The sequence below is a fragment of the Mesoplodon mirus genome (genome assembly GCF_964341445.2).
Source record: "Mesoplodon mirus genome assembly, chromosome: 4".
Taxonomy (NCBI): domain Eukaryota; kingdom Metazoa; phylum Chordata; class Mammalia; order Artiodactyla; family Ziphiidae; genus Mesoplodon; species Mesoplodon mirus.
The window spans coordinates 102,155,033-102,174,272 of record NC_138979.1 but is presented as its reverse complement, the minus strand read 5'-3'; the positions used below and the strand labels follow the sequence as shown (position 1 = coordinate 102,174,272).

At 39.7% G+C, this 19,240-nt stretch overlaps 1 protein-coding gene across 4 annotated transcripts in view; it reads right to left on the bottom strand.

The window, feature by feature from the left end:
* Nucleotides 1-9,092, bottom strand: part of TP53BP1 (tumor protein p53 binding protein 1) — a 73,803-nt gene extending 64,711 nt beyond the window's left edge. For 2 of the 4 annotated variants that reach the window (XM_082617367.1, XM_082617368.1), the window contains exons 1-5: nt 8,928-9,092; nt 8,167-8,351; nt 7,808-7,901; nt 7,492-7,576; nt 181-311 (exon numbers count right to left, since the gene is read on the bottom strand). In XM_082617367.1, the coding sequence (XP_082473493.1) occupies nt 181-311; nt 7,492-7,576; nt 7,808-7,901; nt 8,167-8,351; nt 8,928-8,934 (502 nt within the window). In that variant the 5' untranslated portion in view covers nt 8,935-9,092. The remainder of the gene's footprint in view (nt 1-180; nt 312-7,491; nt 7,577-7,807; nt 7,902-8,166; nt 8,352-8,927) is intronic. The other 2 variants (XM_082617365.1, XM_082617366.1) reach the window with 1 other exon arrangement.
* Between the last annotated feature and the right edge of the window lie 10,148 nt (nt 9,093-19,240).

Genomic DNA, 19,240 nt, shown 5'->3' with positions numbered 1-19,240 from the left:
AAAATTCCTGAACACCAAATTAGGTGGATTATCTTAGACTACCAGCAAATTTCCTAATGACTATTCTCAATTTAATGATAAGAAATCTATAACCTGATAAAAGGGAGAAATTTAGACATCTGCATGCTCATGTTAAAGGGGTTAGACCAATCTACTATCCTGAAAAAGGCATAAAGCTACCTTCAGCACCAAGGGAGTGTGTGGTATCGTCTGAAATATCTCCTTCCTTTTCCTCTTTCTCCTTCTCTTCCACCTCTTCTTCCTTCTCTTCACCCACAGGAGGAGCAGATTCCACTGACATTCCCAAAACACTATACAGCAAAAAGACACAATCATGTGTTCGCAGATAGGCCGGGATATTTTGCTGAAAGAACTCTTTAAATTTTATTGTGACTCCCCACACACCAACCACGTTTTAAGCAAATTTGAAAAAGTAAAAAACCTCACCCCATTATTGCTTCTTTCTACAAAAGGCACCTAAAAGGTTAACAACTCAAAACACTGTAGTACAGAATTAAGTAATACAAATAAGAGACAGAGGAAGAAACAAACATACTTGATTTTTATCTTTCTCTGAAAAAATCTGAGCAGGGATAGAAAAATCTTGCACTCAAGAGAATTACTGACAAGTGACAAGAGAAGATGTACATTAGATGTGCAGAGAAGGGGCTCAAAAATACATCTATTGGGCTCCCCTGGTGGTGCAGTGGTTGAGAGTCCGCCTGCCGATGCAGGGGACACAGGTTCGTGCCCCAGTCCGGGAAGATCCCACAGGCCGCGGAGCAGCTAGGCCCGTGAGCCATGGCCGCTGAGCCTGTGCGTCCGGAGCCTGTGCTCCACAACGGGAGAGGCCACAACAGTGAGGCCCACGTACCGCAAAAAAACAAACAAACAAAAAAAACATCTATTTAATAGAACACAGTTCGCAAAAGAATTTTAGCAAAAATTCTTAGAATACATAACATAGAACCACAGTGGCTGAAAAAAATTCAGGTAAGAGGTCTGTGTATTGAAAAGAAGACATCACAGGTCAAAAAATGATAAACAATAGTAAAAGACACATAACAATTAGGAAAAAATATCTGCAACAATATAACAAAAAAATAGTCTCCATAATATACAAGGAACTCCTAAGAAGAAGCTCAAGATATGAATGGACAAACAACAGAAAAGACAACTCACAAAAAAAAGAAAACAAGTATCTTTAAACATGTAAGAAATCAGAGAAACCATTTGTTGCCAATCAAATTAGAAAAGAAAAACTGTAAATACTGTACTACTATTCAGTGCTGCCCAAACCTGAGGTGAGATTAGCATTATCACATACTGTTTATGAGAGTATAAACTAATAGAACCTTTCTGCAGAACAACTGGGAAATATGTATCAAGAGCTCTAAAAAATGTTCATACCTAGTAATTTCAACTGTAAAAAATAATTTGAAATATGAAAAGATCCTTATACAAACTTACTTTCGAAGTTCACTGTGACTAACAAACAACCTACTACTGTAAGCCCAACAGTAGGTAAATGATTAACTAATTTCATAATCCATAAAATGGAATTTATGCAGCCGTTAAAAATGTTCAAAACAACCAAATGCAACATGTAAACCATAAATCTGGATTGGATACTGGATAAAATATATATACGTATAAAATATAAAGCCAAAAAATAAAAAAATAAAAATAAAGCCACCTTTGAGACAACTTGGAAAATCTGAATATGCACTTATTACTAGGTGTTACAGAATTGATATTTTCTTAGGTGTGATAAGGGTATTATGATAATATAGGATAATATTTTTCTTAGGGGATGAATGCTAAAGTATCTGAGGGGAACTATGATTTCTGCAACTTTGTTTCAAAACAGTATATTTTATACACACACAGAAAAAATGCATAGTATCTTTTGAAAAAATGCATAGTATCTTTTCATCTCTACTGTGCGTTTAAACTTTTAAAATAAAAAACTTGGGGCAAATGTTATTTAGAGCTTTAATTGCCAGGGGAAATTAATTGCTCATGTTGTTAAGCAAAAGGGCCAAGAAACACACGAACTTTTACTTCCCATGTCAACTATGTTTACTAAGTGCACAACAACAACAACAAAAAACAAGAGAAAATAAGCCAAAATGTTTACAGCAATTAGCCTCTGGGTGGCAGAATTATAGATGACATTTTTGCCTCCTTGTAACATTTCATATAAAGACCATTATGCATAAGTTTAATAAGCATAAAAGAGAAGAAAACATAAATTTGCAAAGTTGAGGACCATGATCCAAGGAAGAGAAAAAGGACTGAATAAAGACTTTCACAAAAATAAAATAGAATGTTACAACTGGGAGGACCAGATGCCTGACCCCAGGAAGCATAGGGAAAGAAAGTCAGGAGCGTGTATGACAAAAAGTAGAAGAGCAATGAAAGACAGCACAAACCACACACCTTGGATCTTCCTCAGTCTCTTTTGGTGGTTTTCTTCAAGTTCCTAATGCTCGTAGGCACAGTGAGTCCTTGGACCTCTTCTTCACCTACACTCACCCCCTTAGTGATCTTATCCAGACTCATGGCTTTGAACATCATCCATATGCTTATGACTCTGCAATTTTAAATCTCCAGCTTAGACCTTCTCCAGACATTCACATTGTCAACCGCCTCCAACTGGCAATTGAAAAGGCAGCTCAACTTTAACAGGTCTATAACTGACCTTCCCCTACAGTCTTCTCATCTCAATTAACAGAAACTCCATTCTTCTAGTTCCCAAACGAAAAACATGGAATCACTGTTACCTCCTTCATCTCTCGCATACTTCACATCCAATCTACCTTTGAATCATATTTTCAAAAACCCAGAATCTCACCACTCCTCATCCACTTCTACTCTGGTCTAGCCACTGTCACATTTTGCCTAAATTATTTCAGTAGTCTCCTAGTAGGTCTTCCTGACTCTGCCCTTGCTCTCCCTTCAGACTAGTCCTTTTAAAATTTAATCTGAAGAGCTTTTTTTTTTTTTAATTTTTATTTTTCCCAGCTTTATTGAGGTATAATGGACAAATGAAAATTGTATACTCTTCAGTCTATTCTTGATCCAGCGGCCAGAGTGATCCTGTTTAAATCTAAGTCAGATCATGTCATTCCTCTGCTCAAAACCGTTACTTTCCTAAGAGTAACAGCCAAATTCCTCACAATGATCCATAAGGCTTTATATATTCTCGTTCCCTCTTTACTTCCCTGACCTCTTCTCCCACTCCTCTCAAGCACTCCACGCCATCCACACTAACCTCCTTGTCATTTCTCAATTATTCCAGGCACATGCTTCTCTCAGGGCCTTTGCATTTGCTGTTCTCTATGCATGGATTACATTTATCCCAAATAATAGCAGAGATCACTTACTTAAGATTTTTAGTCAAATGTCACATCACTAAAGCATCCCCTAAGTCACCCTACCTAAACTTGCAATTCCTTTGATGTTTCCCATCCCCTTTTCTGCTTTATTTTTCTCTTCAGTCCTATCAGAGTCTAAGATACTATATATTTTTACTTATCTATCATGTATTGCTATATCCCATACCAGAACTTAAGCTCCATTAAGGTCTAGGGTTTCTTATCTCTCCTGATCACTTTGTATCCCCAAAACTCAACAGTGTTTGGCATATAGGAAATACTCAATAAATATTTAATTAGAATGATTAGGTGAATCAGAAGAGGCTTGAAATTAATCCAATTATAGACAAAAAACAGTACTGATATTAAACTTTTCTCCACTATCCAAAACTGATGGAAAAAGAAAACAAAGGTTTAAATATATTATTTAGAAATACAGAAGTAGCCAATAAAAGAAATAAAACAATTATCAAAAATTAGAAGAATATTGTTGTGAGTTAAAACCTCATCTTTCATTATGGAACTCAGGTGTCTTAATTTGATAAAACAAGAAATGGTAATACAACAGTGTTACTTAGTTTTACAACAGTATTAAGAGCTAGGAAGATAACCCCAAAGAAATAAAAGCACAAACACTTAAAAAGCGTTACCTCTGTGAAAGGGGACCAATGGTGGGAATGGACTCTTTGCTTTTCATAATAAGTTCTTTTTAAAATAAATTATGTATTTCTATCACTCTTAAAAATATTTCACAGATTTCATCAAAATTAAAAACATGCTCTAGGGAAAAAAACCTCTTAAGAGGATGAAAAGCTACAGAGTAGGAGAAAATATTTGCAAACCACATATGCTACAAAGGACTAATATATAGAATATATAAAGAAGTCTCAAAACAAAATTTAAAAAATCCAGTTAGAAAATAGGCAAAAGACATGAACAGACATTTCCTTGAAGAGGATGTACAGATGGCAGAGAAGCACATGAAAAGATGTTCAACATCATTAGCCATTAGGGAAATGCAAATTAAAACCTCAATGAGATATCATCACACACTTATCAGAATGGCTAAAATAAACAACAGTGACAACACCAGATGCTGGTGAGAATGGAGAGAAACTGGATGTCTCACACACTGCTAGTGGGGCTGTAAAACGATACAGCCATTCTAGAAAACAGTTCAGCAGTTTCTTAAAAAACTGAACAGGCAACTACCATATGACCCAGCAATTGCCCACCTGGACATTTATCCTAGAGATATGAAGACTTACAAAAACCTGTATGCAAATGTTCATAGCAGCTTTATTTACATTAGCCAAAAACTAGAATCAACCCAGATTTCCTTCAATAGGCAAACGGTTAAACAAATTGTGGTACATCCATGGTACATCCATGGAACACTACTCAGCAATAAGAAGGAACAAACCACTGATACATGCAACAACTCACATGGATCTCCTGGGACTTATGCTAATTGAAAAAAGCCAATCCCAAAGATTATATACTGTATGATCCTATTTATATAACATTTTAAATGACAAAACTTTACCAATGGAGGATGGTCTTTTTGTTTTTCGTCCCATTTCACGGCTTCCTGGATCTTAGTTCCCCACCCAGGGACTGAACCCACACCCTCAGCAGTGAAAGCACAGAGTCCTACCCACTGGACCACCAGGGAATTACCCAGAGGATGGTCTTAATTAGTGGTTGCCAGAGGTTCATGTACAGGAGAGGGAGGTGGGTGTGGTTATAAAAGGGCAACACTGGAGCTCCTGTTCGGCATTTTGACCTCAGTGGTGGATAAACCTACACAGGTGATTAAGCTGTATAAAAATTAATACACACATGAGTACAAGTAAAACTAGGGAAATGTGAATAAGTTCACTGGATTTTATCAATGTTGATATTCTGGTTGCGAAAGGATACTATAGTTTTGCAAAGTGGTACCATTGGGGGAAACTGGGAAAAGTGCACAAAGAATCTCTTTGTATTATTTTTTACAAATGCACGTGAATCTACAATCATCTCAATTTTCTTAAATGTTAACGGGGAAATAAAAATATCCTCAGCATCGTATTTTAGGACACTTCATGTTTAGGACCACAGGCTTACATCACAATAGGACATTAGATAAGAGAGGAAGATCTTTTGGAATTTTATGATATATACAAGTTCACAAGCAGCCTTTTTCAAAATATCTGCATTAGTGAATAAAGACAACATAAAGAGATCAGTATACATGTGTTTTGAAGAGCTTTCATTCTTTTGGAATCAACCCCACATTCTCTGCGGTTTTTGTGGCCTTTACACATGCTGCTCCCTGTGTCTGGAAAGCTCCTCCTCCCACATGCCACACTTCTCCCCAGCCCTTCAACTATGCCTAACAAATTTGTATTTATAGTTTAGATCATCCTTCTCACAGAGGTTTTCCCTTATCCCCCATGTTAGGTTATATATTATTTTTTCCCTCTTTACAATGATCACAGTTCTCACTGAATAGCTATTTATGTAATTATTTAACATCTGCTTCCCCTATTAAATTGTAAGCTCCAGAATGGCAAACATGCTTTAAAACACCTACCACAGTGCCTGCACGTTTACTGAATGTAAGCATTCAAGTAGTTTTTTTAAGGAAAGAGCAACACCTTGATGCAAAAAGGGAAAAGAAGTAGCATGACACTTCTCAAACAGTACCCATTCAGTTATAACAAGGGGTACACACGCATTCTGTCCCCACTGGTTCAAACTCAGATGCTGAGCCACAAAAACACAGATAAGCCTGGCACATGTTCCTAAAGAGGTATCACAAAAACTTAAATGCCTACAAAAAGCAAAGAAAGGTAACGTAAATGAGTTAAGTGGCTGGGTTTAAGAACAAAAGCACAAGCCCTAGGATAAATGAAAAAAGAATACCTGGCCTCAGTATCCAAATACAGCAGTGAGTTACAGGCACAATGACAGACCATAGCACTCATGCCCTATCTAAGCAGAGGCTGGCTGCTCACAGCTCCCGCCAACTGCTGCCAATAATATAACAGTTGCATTACTTCCGGCCTAGTAATCCCAGAAGCTGGAAATCTAAGTTCTATGTGAAATTTCCCTATTTTTAAATTCTATCAACTAATTCAAATATATTTTACAACTATGTGTGGGCCAACTAGAACCCACCTGAGGGCCAAAATAAGTCCACCAATTTGGGGATTGTTCTAAAGCATCCAACTGATGATTTGAGAGAAAAAATTTAAGTGCAAACACAGAGTATTAAATAGAACACAAACACACACACAAAAAAAAGCACTCATTTTTGAGATAAAACCCTAGTCTTTGACCTCAAACTAACATCCTCCTCTCTGACTACCTCCCTTTTCTATTCCACCACCCCAAGACTCCTACGTTCTCCTTTGATCTTAGGAGAATTGGGGTATTGAATAGTAAAAAAGAAAGAGAGGCACTTGAGTCAGAAGGACTCAAAGCCCAGCTCTGTCACTTACTAGCAATGCATTCTAGAGCAAGGTTTTTAACTTCTTTGCCTATCACTTCCCCGCCTAAGTAAGGGAAGAAGAAATATAATGTGTGCATAGTACAACTGCTTTAAGGATGAAATTAAATGGCAGTATATATCAAACATCCCATCTAGTGCCTAACATAGAGGATAAACTCAATAAATGGACAATGTAAAGATATACAGGAGACAAAGTAAAAACTGAATACTGTTTAGGGTATGAATTAAACATTCTGGGTCTAAAACTGGAGAGGTTCTTTGGTTGGTAGGTAGAAACCATGCTTAACTGTTTTGATAATATACCTAAATATTTTTTGATTATTTTTTCTAGTAATAAGTCATATCCAAGCTAAGAATAAGGAATGCTTGTTTCACATGCACAAGGTATATCACAATTTGAATAATGTAGGTGCAAAAAAAATGTTCCCACCTCACAAAAGAGATTCCAGCTATCAGTACCAACAGAATGCTAGTTAATACAATTCTCAAATCCCACTTCCTAATTCACAAAAATAAGATTAATCCTTTTATCCTTGGAATGAGACAACAGGTACAGATAAAAAAACTGATCCACTAATACATTTAAATAAATTCCTTCAAACACTAGTATACCTGCTTGTCCTATTTGGCTGAGGTAACTGTTCAATGACCTGACTGATAGAACCACATGTGTCCAAATGAGAAGAATCCATAGACTCTGAAAAAAATAAGTGGATATTAGCAGAAAAGGCATTTACCACCAAACTGTAATACAAATTCAAGAATGCAGACTATACCAATCTAATCAGCTACATTAGAAAACCAACCTTTTGAGTACCTACTGTGCACCAGATACTGTGTCAGACTTCCTTACATACATTCACCACAACCACATAATGTTTATATCCACCCAGCTCCAACAAGAGCACCCTTGCAAAAGGGACCTCACCTGCAGCTTTGTTTTCTTTCAGATGTTCATTGAAGCCACTATTACTGTCTCCTTGTTCTTCTCCAGCTGTTTGTTCACTATTGGACACAACATCCTAGAAAATATACGTATATACATATACATCCCAGAAAATATACATACAAAATATACATACATAATGTATACATACATAATATACATACATAACATGAAATATACATTTCATAATATACTATACATGAAGTAATCCAAAATGATTTTATTTTCCAGCCAACTTTATGCAAAAGATAGTGATCTCCTAAGTACTTACTTTGCAGCTTGGTCTAGATTAGGGGAAAAAAAAAATCTACTCAATCATTTCCAAGCGACCTATCACTCACCAACACAGGGTTCTCTTTGTGCGTCTGTAGATTAGGAAGGTGTCGAGATAGCATACTGAAGCGAGAACCAGAATCATCGTCTAGAACCTGGCTTTCAGGCTGAGAATCTTCAATGATCAGGCAAGGAGTGTCTTGCTGAGAGAAATCTGACTCCAACTGACTTCCAGTGGGGTCCATCTGCTCCCCTGGAATGGAATAACAAAAGATCAGTTCTGTGTAACCTACTAGCCTTCCTCATGCAGTCTGAGCTTAAATAATGAGGCGGAAGTACAAGACCTGGAAAGGGGGACCAGTGTAGGACTCTTCCAATTAGAACATTATAATCGCTGCAATCACTTTCCTATCATACCTTCCAAGGCCCGATTTCCTCGTTATTTACAATCAGCCTGCCTATCCTTCTCTCCCCCTTCCATCACCTTCCCGTAGACACCCTTTCCCCTCCTTCCTAACCTCTTCTCTCCCCGCCCCTTTTTCCATCCCCCACAACTCTCCCTACGTCCTTCTGGCGCCTCTACCACCCCCCAAAAGGCTTCTTTGTAATCTCTGCTCGTCTTAACCCCCACAGGCCTTCACGCTTCCTCACGACCACCCAGCCTTCCTAGCTAGGGCTACCCCACCCCCTCCTCAGGGCCCTCCATGGACCCTTTCCCTGTCACCGCCGCCATGCTTGCCACCCCGCCCCCTCCGGTCTGCCATCCCCTTCAGACCCGAAACCCAAGCCTTCAGAGCCTACTACTCCCCCACTTTTCTCCAAACAGTACCAGGCATCCCGGCGGGAGGTCCCTCGCGCTCCAGCTAGAGATCTCCGCACGCTCCCGAGGTCCCTCCAGCTCGATCCCCAGGTCGACGCTGTAGCCACCGCCGCCACGGGCCGCGAACTCCCCCTTTCCCGTCGCGTCACGCGGTATCGGCTCGCCCATTCGCTGCCGCTGCCCGCCACTCAAGAAAGCCTGTGGATGATTGGTGGCTGGGCGGAGTGCCCCGCCCCACGTAAGAAAAAGGAACACGGCGGCGTGTTTCCATGGCAGCCTGGACTTCGCAGGCCGTCCCTCTAATGCAGCCGGAGAATGACAGTATCCTTGAACCGAAGGGACCTTGAGAGGGCGTGAAATATATTCCCCTGCCTCCAGGACGGTTGTTTGTACCACTAGTCAGACATAAGAGAAAAGACCAATTTTCTATCGTTCATGCACCATAAGGCCCCTTCTCTCACCCTCTTCCGTGGAAAAGGAGAGGGTTTCCCGGCTTTCTAATAAAAGGGCAAAGAAGATCCAGGATGGCTAGAATTTCAAAGCTGGTGAAACTGAAGAGAGAGGACTCTTTGGGGTTTACCGGGTCAATCAGGATCCCTTTTGTAGGCCTCTACGCGAATTCAAGGGCCTCACATTACGTCTCTGCCAGTTCTTAAAAAAAAAAAAATTTTTTTTTTCCATTTACATTGTCTGAGGGCCCCGGTAAGCCATATTTTTCCCCATTGCCCTTTCCAGTCTGAAACGTCGTAGTTCAAGCTTCACATTTGCTTATCCTTGACCTATCTTTTGTGGAATTGCAGCCTACAGAGACCATAGACCCAGACATGTTTTGCACGTCCGGTTGAGACAATTGAGCACAGTAACTGTCAGACTCGGTGGTGAAGAGAACAGCTGCCGCCCATTTAACTAGATGACCTCAAAGGTCCCTCAAAGCCTTGAGAGTCTATTATCCTAATTATGGTGCGGGGGTCTTATAGAGGGTGTGGCAGTTGTGACTTGTATTAATGAAGGAGGCCCCATGAGGAATATGGTTTTGTTTTTTGGTTTTTTTTTTTTTTGCGGGGGGTGTTGATTTTTGTTTTTAAGTGGTGGTTGGATCTGGGATGGAATTCTAGCCAGAGCAGCTGTCAGTAGGGAAAGCACCTAGCACACTGCCAGGCATATACATAGTAGGCATTCAATAGGAAGAAATTTTCTCTCTCTACCCCAGCCTCAGAATGACTTAAGCACAGCCCAACCATGATTCTCCAATTCTGTAAATACCCAATTCAATACCTGATATAGGCTAAGCTGAAGTGGAGCTTCCTACCAACGAATGTTCTCCCTATCAAAGCATGTCATCTCAGTATTGTTACTTATGGGAACAAAAGGACAGACTCTTTGAAATGAAACTTTCCTGAAAAATCTAGAATCTATTGTTGCTATAACTAGAATATAATTAGGGTCCCCAGAATGTTTTATGAGTGGAGCAATAAATGGAATGGAGCACACAGAGACACATCCCACTTCTTAATCTTGAAATCATTTATAATTGACTCCTCTCTTCCCCCCGCCACTGATGCTGCAAAATACCAGTGACCAAATAAATTTAATCCTAAAAAAAACAGGTAAGGTCAATATTGACTACACTAGGTAGACAAAGTGAATTCATCTGCTCGATGTGAGAGGACACCAACAATCAGGTCCTGATGTGACAAATCTTGACCTTGATTGCCATAAAAATTCCCCAGTCACTATATTTTTGCCCTTCTCTGTCCTGCTACTGCATTTCCCATCACCAAGCAAGACATAAATAAGCAGGCTTTCTTGCTCATGTGACAAACAACTGTATGTTTGTCAAAACTTATAAAACTATATACTAAAAAGGGTAAATTAAACCTCAATAAGCATGACTAAAAATAAATAAATGAGCCTGAGCCATTCCCATTACTAAATAGAACAAGAGCTTTAAAGAAACCAAAACAAAACTGTGAATTCCTTGTTAAGCAGGATGATAATGAAATTAATCATTAAATTACCCAAAAAGATCAGAAAATGCAGGCAGGATGGTTACCCACTGAGGCTGTGACTGATTAGAGTTAGGTGAGCCAAAGTCCTTTATTGACTCTTAGACTGCAAAGGACCTTCAGCATATCTGCCTATCTACAGGTGCATCTTTACCTAGGCCACCTCCGAGAAATCTAATCTACCTCTAAAGCCCTCCAGAGGAGAAAATTCCGTCAGAAAATTCCATCAGACATGTTAACTCACTTTGAAGTTTAACAGACCTCACTGCCAGAAAATTTTCTTCTAATTATCTAACCTAAATTCTTTTTTTAAAATATCTTATTCGTTATCTCATTTTTTAAATTTGTATTACATTAGGATCCTCATTTTTAAGTATTCATTTATTTATTTAGACTGCGCCGGGTCTTAGTTTTGGCACGTGGGCTTCTTAGTTGCAGCATGCATGCAGGATCTAGTTCTCCGACCAGGGATTGAACCCGGGCCCCCTGCATTGGGATCAGAGTCTTAGCCACTGGACCACCAGGGAAGTCCCACTCATATTGTCTTTAATTGGCAAGTTTAAAACCTGGACAAATTCTCCTAAGGCTGGGATCATCTCATCTGTTCTAATAACTCTACCAATCAAACAATGAACATAAATGCTACATACTTAGTTTGATAGTCTTTTTCTGAGGTCTCCTCACAGACTTCTCTAAGCAAAAGAACCCCAGATAGTTTAACCCTACCTCACAGACACTGTTCACCAATCTTTACATTTCTTCATGGTCTTCCTCTGGAAACTCATAGTTTTGAAGCTCCGTGACAGAGAACTTTACTGAGGATAAGTACTAAATTTAATGATAAATTATCACATATCCCTTTTAAGCTGCAATATTAAAGTATTACAAACTGACTTCTATCTAACATAGAATTTTTCTGACCCCTAGGCTGCCTTCTGTTGCACTTGGACCTAAACAATCATGCCCAGTCATATACCAATGATATAATTCATTATTAACATGTATTACATTTATACTATGTGGCAGGTATTGTGCTCTGGGGGGTTTTGTTGGTTTATTTATTTATTTATTTATTTATGGCTGCGTTGGGTCTTCGTTGCTGCACACCGGCTTTCTCTAGTTGCGGCAAGCAGGGGTTATTCTTCGTTGTGGTGCGCGGGCTTCTCATTGCGGTGGCCCCTCCTATTCTTTTTTTTATTGTGGTAAAATATACATAACATGAAATTTACCGCTTTAACCATTTTTAAATGTATAGTTTAGCGGCATTAAGTGCTTCTCTTGTTGCAGAGCACAGGCTCTAGGCGCGTGGCCTTCAGTAGTTGTAGCTTGCGGGCTCTCGAGTGCAGGCTCAGTGGTTGTGGCTCTCGGGCTTTGTTGCTCCGTGGCATGTGGGATCTGCCTGGACCAGGGCTCGAACCCGTGTCCCCTGCATTGGCAGGTGGATTCTCAACCACTGCGCCACCAAGGAAGTCCCTATTGTGCTCTGTTTTACATTCATTTTCTCACCTAAAAGCCTCATATCTCTTTGAGGGTTACAGACGAGGACACCAAGGCTTAGAGAGATGACGTAATTTGCATGATGTCTCAGAATCTGTGGGAACCCAGCCTGTCTAACTGCAGAGGTTTTATATATCCATGATTGAGGAGAACAGTGACAAAGAAATGGCAAAATAGTTGATACAAAACTTTTTTTGTTCTAGAATGTATTTTTATTTGAATACTAAATATGGGTGTCCCTAGTGTTCTGGAAATTCATAGTAATTGAAATAATATGAAGAAAACAGAGGAGAAAAATGAAAAGTTGTCAATTCCACATCCTTATGAAGAAGTTAAGTCAACAAAGAGGTGATGACATGATTAAAATGTGAAAACAAATTGCCTAAGGTAGTCAATAATTGCCTATGATACTATATTATCTTTTTTTTTTTTTTTTTTTGCGGTACTCGGGCCTCTCACTGTTGTGGCCTCTCCCGTTGCGGAGCACAGGCTCCGGACGCGCAGGCTCAGTGGCCATGGTTCACAGGCCTAGCTGCTCCATGGCATGTGGGATCTTCCTGGACCGGGGCACGAACCCGTGTCCCCTGCATCGGCAGGCGGACTCTCAACGACTGCGCCTCTTAACACCAGGCTGATATGCTTACTAGGTACCTGCAACCCCTGCAGTGGAAGCAATCCTAACTGGTCCATACCTTACCTCTACAGAACGTCCTCCTGTTAATTTTAAGTAAACTTTTTATTTTGAAAAAAATTTCAGAGCAACAGAAAAGTTACAAAAATAGTATAATAAAAAAACAGGGCCTCCCTGGTGGCGCAGTGGTTGAGAGTCCGCCTGCCGATGCAGGGGATACGGGTTCGTGCCCCGGTCTGGGAGGATCCCATATGCCGCGGAGCGGCTGGGCCCGTGAGCCATGGCCGCTGAGCCTGCGCGTCCGGAGCCTGTGCTCCGCAACGGGAGAGGCCACAACAGTGAGAGGCCCACGTACAGCAAAAAAAAAAAAAAAAAAAAACAGTATAATGATCTCTCATAAACCCTTTCACCTAGATTCACATGTTGTTAACATTTTGCCACATGGCTCCTATTCTTTTTTTTTTTTTTTTTTTTTTTTTTTTGTGGTACGCGGGCCTCTCACTTCTGTGGCCTCTCCCGTTGCGGAGCACAGGCTCCAGATGCACAGGCTCAGAGGCCATGGCTCACGGAGCCCAGCTGCTCCGCGGCATGTGGGATCTTCCCAGACCGGGGCATGAACCCGTGTCCCCTGCATCGGCAGGCGGACTCTCAACCACTGCGCCACCAGGGAAGCCCCTCCTATTCTTTTTTTTATTGTGGTAAAATATACATAACATGAAATTTACCACTTTAACCATTTTTTTTTTTTTTTTTTTTTTTTTTTTTTTTTTTTGCGGTACGCGGGCCTCTCACTGTTGTGGCCTCTCCTGCTGCGGAGCACAGGCTCCGGACACGCAGGCTCAGCGGCCATGGCTCACAGGCCCAGCCGCCCCGCGGCATGTGGGATCTTCCCGGACCAGGGCACGAACCCGTGTCCCCTGCATCGGCAGGTGGACTCTCAACCACTGCGCCACCAGGGAAGCCCCCGAAGAGGTTGTAATTCTTTAGGAGCCAAGTGGGGTGCTTGGAAATTCTATTTTCTTACTAGAGGCATTACACACGTGTACTACAGTTAAGTCTCCTACATATGAACCTTCAAGCTGCAAGCTTTCAAAGATGCGAATGTGCATCTGGTTCCAGCAAGGAACCAGAAACTGTGCCAACAACATCATGCATGAGTGAAATTGCAACTTGCCCTCCGTTTCCTATTGCTGACAATTCTTCAGCTCTACCATCTTCCACCTCCTCTCCCTCCACTAGTCAGTAACTCTTCTTGCTTCACTCGATGCCAGTCCCTGTTTGGCAGCTGGTGTACTGTACTTTTCAAGGTACTATACTGTAAGATTAAGAATGTTTTCTTTATTTTTTGTTTGTTTTTTATGTATTATTTCTGTGAAAAGTATTATAAACCTATTACAGGACTTCCCTGGTGGCACAGTGGTTAGGAATCCGCCTGCCAATTCAGGGGACACGGGTTCGAGCCCTGGACCGGGAAGATCCCACATGCTGCGGAGCAACTAAGCCCGTGTGCCACAACTATTGAAGCCCGTGAGCCTGGAGCCCGTGCTCCACATCAGGAGAGGCCACCACAATGAGAAGCCTGCGCACCACAGCAAAAAGGGGGCCCTGCTCCCTGCAACTAGAGAAAGCACGCGTGCAGAACAAAGACCCAACTCAGCCAAAAATAAATAAAAAAATAAATAAAATTTTTTTAAAAACCCTATAACAGTACAGTACTATATAGCCAATTGTGTTAGTTGGGTACCTAGGATAACTTTGTTGGACTTATGAACAAATTGGACTTAACGAATGTGCTCTCGGAATGGAACTTGTTCATCTGTAGGGGACTTACTGTATTTATAATTCATACATCTGTACCTTTATGTTTCCTTCACTTTTTAATGTGTTAAAATAAAGATGATTTAAAATAAATAAATATCATTGATACTAAAACTAGTACTGTGCTGGAAAAGGGGGTATTTACATTGTCTCAAACTATCTCCCTAAAATGTACTGAATTATTACAAACAGAAAGTAGTAAATTTGCAGTGAAAAAATCTGGTAACTTAATGAAGTGATCCCAGTTAACATCACTAGTAATGGGACAAAATGTCATCACGTGTCACTTGATATGATACACTGAGAAGGAAACAACATCACTTTAATTGTATTCCTGCCCAAAATTCATAATCTGAATCTGATCACGAGGAAACATCAGATAAGCCCAAATTGGTGAAAGCTCTGCAAATAAGTAGCCCATATTCTTCAAAGAGAGATATACAAATAACTATAAGACAAGATACAATAAAAGTGCTGTAGGAGTGCAAAGAAGAAATCAAAAGAAAGAATTTTAATCATGTGGTTATAATGAATATTATTGAGCATTTACTGTGTTCTAAGCTCTGTCTAGTCTCACTCCTTTCTGATCTCATCCGGTCTCATTGCTGTAACTACCATTTATATACCAATGACTCCCAACTTTATATATCTAGCCCTGACTTCTCTCCCAAATCCTGAACTTATATACCTAACAGCCTATTCAATATCTCCCTTTGGATGTCCAATTGACATCTTAAACTCGACATGTTTAAAACTGAACTCATTCTATCAAATCTGCTCTACTTGCAGCCTTCCCCATCTCAGTTGATGGCAACTTCATCCCTCCTGCTGTTTATAACAAAAAGCTTGGAGACATTCTTTTTTAATAGAAAGGAAAAAATAACCCAGGTACTTATCATCCAACTTCAACAATTATCAACAAATGCCCAATCTTTTTAAAAAATTTATTTTATTAAAGTATAGTTGATTTACAATGTGGTGTTAATTTCTACTGTACAGCAAAGTGATTCAGCTATACATATGCATACATTCTTTTTCATATTTTCATTATGATTTAATCACAGAACGTTAAATATAGTTCCCTCTGCTATACAGTAGGACCTTGTTGTTTATCCGCTCTACATACAATAGTTTGCACCTACTAATGCTAAACTCCCAATCTATCCCTCCCCCTTCCCCTCTTCCCTTTGGCAACCACAAGTCTGTTCTGTGTCTGAGTCTGATTCTGTTTCTTAGATAAGTTAATTTGTGTCATAGTTTAGATTCCACATATAAGTGATATAATATGGTATTTGTCTTTCTCTATCTGACTTACTTCACTTAATATAATAACCTCTAGGTCCATCTATGTTGCTGCAAATGGCATTATTTCATTCTTTTTTTATGGCTGAGTAGTATTCCATTGTGTGTGTGTGTGTGTGTATACCACAATTTCTTTATCCATTCATCTGCCGATGGACAGTTAGGTTGCTTCCATGTCTTGCCTATTGTAAATACTGCAGCAGTGAACATTGGGGTGCATGCATCTTTTCAAATTACAGTTTTGTCTGGATATATGCCCAAAAGTGGGATTGCAGGACCATATGGCAACTCTATTTTTAGTTTTTTGAGGAACCTCCATACTGTTTTTCATAGTGGCTACACCACTTTATGTTCCCACCAACAGTGTAGGAGGGTTCCTTTTCTCCACACCCTCTCCAGCAATAAATGACCAATCTTGTTTCAACTATATACCCACCCATTTCCCCCCAACTGATTATTTCTAAGAAAATCCCAGACATCATATCATTTCATCCATAAATACTTGTTTGTGTGTTAAATATAAAGAATCTTTTAAACATAATATCATTAACACACCCAAGGAAAATTAACAGTAATTTTTTAATGTTATCAAATATATAGTGTTCAAGTTTCTGCAATTGTCTCATAATTTTTTTTTTTTTTTTACAATTCCAAACAAAGTTTACACATTGCATTTGGATGATACTTACCTTAGGCCTCTTTTAATCTGTAAGTCTTCCTCTTTTTTATTTCCTGCAATTTATTTATTTGTTGAGGAAATCACATCATTTGTTCTGTAAAATTTCCAACTTTGTGGATTTTTCTGATTGCATCCCTGTTGTGTCATTTAAAGTATTTTCCGGACTTCCCTGGTGGTGCAGTGGGTAAGAGTCTGCCTGCCAGTGCAGGGGACATGGGTTCGATCCCTGGTCTGCGAGGATCCCACATGCCGCGGAGCAACTGAGCCTGCACGCCACAGCTGCTGAAGCCCGCGTGCCCTAGAGCCCATGTTTCACAACAAGAGGAGCCACCGCAAGGAGAAGCCCCGCGCACCGCAAAGAAGAGTAGCCACCGCTCGCCACAACTGGAGAAAGCCCAAGAGCAGCAAGGAAGACCCTATGCAGCCAAAAATAAATAAATAAATAAAATTAAAATATAAATAAATAAATAAAGTACTTTCTTTTTTATTTTTTATAAATGAACAGATAGGTATATTTGTTCAGATTTATGTTCCTTTTTTTTGGCAAGAATAACTGGTATCATAAACTTCCTATTGCATCTCATCAGGAGGCATATAACATCTGGTTTAATGTATTTTTGTTCTGTTACAATGGACTAATAGGTTTAAATATTACCATCTTTTTACTTGACAGCTTAGCAGTCACTGGTAAACATTATCTAGCTGCATTATTTCATGAGGGGCTGTAAAAAAGTGATATTCTAATTTTAGAACACTATCTTTATTCATTAGCTGGAATTCTCCTATAAATAAGAACTTTCCCTTCATCAAATATTTGATTACCTAAGGAATGGCAGGATAAATGTTTGATTCTTTCCTTTGATTTACTAGTTTTCAAAATAATGAGTTGAGGTTCTCATGTAATACAGAATAGTTCTCTAAATAATGAAATTCTCCAGCATACTGGATGACTTATGAGACTTTTGTTTTTAGTATCACTATGAACTATGGGTTTTAACACATTTGGTGTACTTCAACCCACTGCAATTATTCTTCATTTTGGAATGCATATTGTCCCTTGGGACTTCCCTGGTGGCGCAGTGGCTAAGAATCCACCTGCCAATGCAAGGGACAGGCGTTCGATCCCTGATTCAGGAAGATTCCCACATGCCGTGGAGCAACTAAGCCTGCGAGCCACAACTACTGAATCTGGCGTGCTCTAGGGCCTGTGGGCCACAACTGCTGAGCCCGCGTGCTGCAACTACTGGAGCCCATGCACCTAGAGCCTGTGCTCCATGCTCTGTGCTCCACAACAAGAGAAGCCACCGCAATGAGAAGCCCACGCACCGCAATGAAGAGTAGCCCCTGCTTGCTGCAGCTAGAGAAAGCCCATGCGCAGCAAAGAAGACCCAACGCAGCTAAAAATAAATAAATAAATAAAATAAAAATTAAGAGGACCCAAGTATGTTTTAAAAAAAGAAAAAAGCATATTGTCCCATCTTTGGGCTGTGGAAGTCCTTTCAGATTAGCCCCAGATTTCTCTTGACATGATTCCAGTAGTCTTGGATAGCTTCCTTGCTTTCTGATATAACAAGATGTTCCAGGTTCATCTTGTTTATTTCCTGCCTCAGATCTAGAATCAGATGTTTCTCTAAGAAGTCTTGGTTCATTTAGTAGTAAATGGCATTTAAAGACCACAATTTGGATGGTTGGATGCTTGTTGCTACTGAGTTGGTCATTGTTTGTCTTTTTCTAACTAAATGTAGGATTTCAGGGATTTTATCCACGTTTCTTGATTTTATATTTGTATCTCTTTCTAGTATAATCAACATCTTGGTTCCTGATAACATTAGCACAATTTATTTCCTTTATTCTATTACATATATAAAACCATTTCTGAAAAAACCCAATATTACTAATAAGGTGGCTAATGAAAACAGTTTAACATTTTTTGCAGTTCATTTCTTTCCTTTGGGGATATCCCATAAAAATGTATGATTAAGACGTATGTTACAACATGGATGAATCTTGAGGACATTATGCTAGGTGAAATAAGACAGCTACAAAAAGACAAATACTGTGTGATTCCACTTACATAAGGTATTTAGAGTAGTCAAAATCATAGAGAAAGTTGAATGGTGGTTACCATTCAGGGGGGGAATTGGGAGTTATTGTTTAATGAGTATAGAGTTTCAGTTTTATAAGATAAAAAGAAGTATGGTGTCTATGGCCATACCACCCTGAGTGTGCCTGATTTCATCTGATCTCAGAAGCTAAGCAGGGTTGGGCCTGGTTAGCACTTGGATGGGAGAAGACCTGGGAATGCTGAGTGCTGCAGGCTTAAAAAAAGGGGGGTAGGGTATGGAGACGGATGGTGGTTACGGTTCCACAACATCATGAACATATTTAA